Source organism: Mandrillus leucophaeus, unplaced genomic scaffold, assembly GCF_000951045.1.
Source record: "Mandrillus leucophaeus isolate KB7577 unplaced genomic scaffold, Mleu.le_1.0 Scaffold20, whole genome shotgun sequence".
In the NCBI taxonomy this organism is placed as follows: domain Eukaryota; kingdom Metazoa; phylum Chordata; class Mammalia; order Primates; family Cercopithecidae; genus Mandrillus; species Mandrillus leucophaeus.
This window is the reverse complement of record NW_012102032.1, coordinates 5,348,282-5,350,920: the sequence shown is the minus strand read 5'-3', so window position 1 is coordinate 5,350,920 and position 2,639 is coordinate 5,348,282. Positions and strand designations below refer to the sequence as shown.

The following is a 2,639-nucleotide window of genomic DNA, read 5'->3' as shown; positions in this document are numbered from 1 at the left end:
ACTTTGGGAGGCCGAGGCGGGTGGATCACCTGAGGTCAGGAGTTCGAGACCAGCCTGGCCAACATGGTGAAACCCCATCTCTACTAAAAATACAAAATTAGCTGGGCGTGGTGGTGTGCACCTGTCATTCCCAGCTACTCGGGAGGCTGAGGCAGGAGAATCACTTGAACCTGGGGGCACAGGTTTCGGTGAGCCGAGATCACGCCACTGCACTCCAGCCTGAGCGACAAGAGCAAAACTCCATCTCAAAATAAATAAATAAAATAAATAAATAACTCAGTCTTAGGTACTCCTTTATAGCAATGCAAAAGGGACTACTAACACACACTTCCAGGGGCTGCTGGAGGAAGGATAGGAGGAAGAGGTGGAGTGTGTGTGGTAGGCAACATTCTAAGACGGCCCTCAAGCCCCTGACCCCAACTGATGTACATACCCTATACAATGCCCTCCCCTTGAGTATGGGCAGGACGGTGAATGAAATAGGATATCACTCCTGTGATTAGGTTATGTGATATGGCAAAGGGGGTGGAATATTGCAGGTGTAATTAGCATCTCAAATCAATTGATTTTGAGTTCATCAAAAGGGCAATCATCTGGGGTGGACCTGACTTAATCAGGTAAAAGCCCTTAAAAGAGGGATTGCACCTTTCTAGAGGAGAAATTCTCATGCTGGCCTTGAAGAAGTCAGCTATCAATCTGAGAGACAACCAGCAGGAAATTGGAGGGCGGGGGCCTCAGTCCTACAACCATAAGGAACTAAATTCTGCCAACAACCACATGAGCTTGGAAGACAACCCTGAGCTCCAAAGGAAACAGCCTGGCCTTCCCTCGCAGACTGTAGCCTGGCGAGACCCTATGCAGGCCACCCATAAAGCCATGTCCAGATTCCTGAGCCAGAGAAACTCTGAGAGAATAAATAAACATTTTTTGAAGCCCCTACATTTGTGGTAAGTTGTTGCCCAGCTCAGAAAACTAATACAGCATGTGTCTCAGGGATGCTTCCAGTGACCTCTTCCAGTCCCCAGCTCCTTGAGGGCCTTATTATCAACAGCATGATCTCAGGCCAAAAAAAAAAACAAAAAAACAAAAACCATTCAACAATGCCTCGTGGCGACCCACCTCCAGAAACTCGAACTCATCCCCCTCGGTCAGGCCCTGTTCAATCTCCTCCTTCAGGGTCTGGATCTCACTCTTCTTCTTGAGGAGAATCTGATAAATGGTGTCAAACTTGGTGTTGACCCTCTTCTCCTCTTCCTTTATCTTCCTTGTTGAGGTGGTCTCCGAGGCGTCCAAGAGAGCCTTCATTTCCATGTATTCTTGTCGTAGCTGCTCCACCTTTCTGTTTGCAGTCATCTGAGAGGGCCAAGGCAAGAGGACACTCATCAAAGGGGAAAAAATGCTAAGGCTGCAGCCTCAAGCATTGGTGAGATGTGGGGTTCCAGGAACTCTTACCTGTATTTTGTGGGAGAACAAACCACTTTGGAGAGCAACTTGGCAATATCTAATAAATTTGGAGGTGCTCATATGCTTTGACTCAGCAACTGCAGTCCTAGGAATCTATGCTACAAAAAATCGCAGCCACCTGCCCCTGAGACACACATAAGAATGTTCACAGGCAGCATTGTCTGAAGTAGCAAAAACCTGGAATCAACCTGAACATCCATCAGAAGATTTGATGCGAAGACTGGGAGGTATTCATAGGATGGAATATTAAAGAGTTATGAAAATTAATAAACTGGAGCTATGCCTGGATGAATCTCCATGAGAGAAAAACAACTTGCAGAAGAAGATCCACCATATGATACTCTTTCAATAAAGCTTAGAAACAAACAGAATGGTTATATGCACAAAGAAACACGTGAGAATGAATAAATAAATTCAGGAGAGTGGTTACTTCTGGAAGAGAGTAAAGGGGGTAGAATAAGGGAGAAACAGATGGGAGGGGCTGCGTCGATGATATTTTATTTCTTAAGCTAAAGGTGGTTCATGGGCAATTTTTAAAAATAAAAGTCAGCAAGAGATCAAGACCATTCTGGCCAACATGGTGAAACCCCGTCTCTACTAAAAATACAAAAATGAGCTGGTTGTGGTGGCGCGCACCTGTAGTCCCAGCTACTTGGGAGGCTAAGGGAGGAGTATCGCTTGAACCCAGGAAGCAGAGGTTGCAGTGAGCCAAGATCGTGCCATTGCACTCCAGCCTGGGAGACAGAGTGAGACTCTCTCAATAAAATAAAAATAAAATAAAACGAAACAAAAAACAAAACAAAATAAAAAGTCAGGATGCAGCTCTGGAAAAGTTCTAGAGAATATCATGCTCTAGAACTGTACTTTCCAATAACATAGCCACTTGCTACATGTGGCTACTGAACACGTGAAATGTGGCTAGTCCAAACTGAGACTTGCCATGAGTGTAAAATACATACTGGCTTTCAAGGGTTTCATACCAAAAAAAGGAATGTAAAATACCTTAAAACTTTTATTTTATTTTATTTTATTTTTTTATTTTTTATTTTTTTTTTGAGACGGAGTCTCACTCTGCCGCCCAGGCTGGAGTGCAGTGGCCGGATCTCAGCTCACTGCAAGCTCCGCCTCCCGGGTTCACACCATTCTCCTGCCTCAGCCTCCTGAGTAGCTGGGAC

At 45.0% G+C, this 2,639-nt stretch overlaps 1 protein-coding gene across 1 annotated transcript in view; it reads right to left on the bottom strand.

Moving 5' to 3' along the window:
* The window catches only part of TRIM25 (tripartite motif containing 25), a 33,545-nt gene that overhangs the window by 22,141 nt on the left and 8,765 nt on the right, over positions 1–2,639 (bottom strand). The window contains exon 3 of the mRNA XM_011979235.1: positions 1,120–1,353. Coding sequence (XP_011834625.1) covers positions 1,120–1,353 — 234 coding nt within the window. The remainder of the gene's footprint in view (positions 1–1,119; positions 1,354–2,639) is intronic.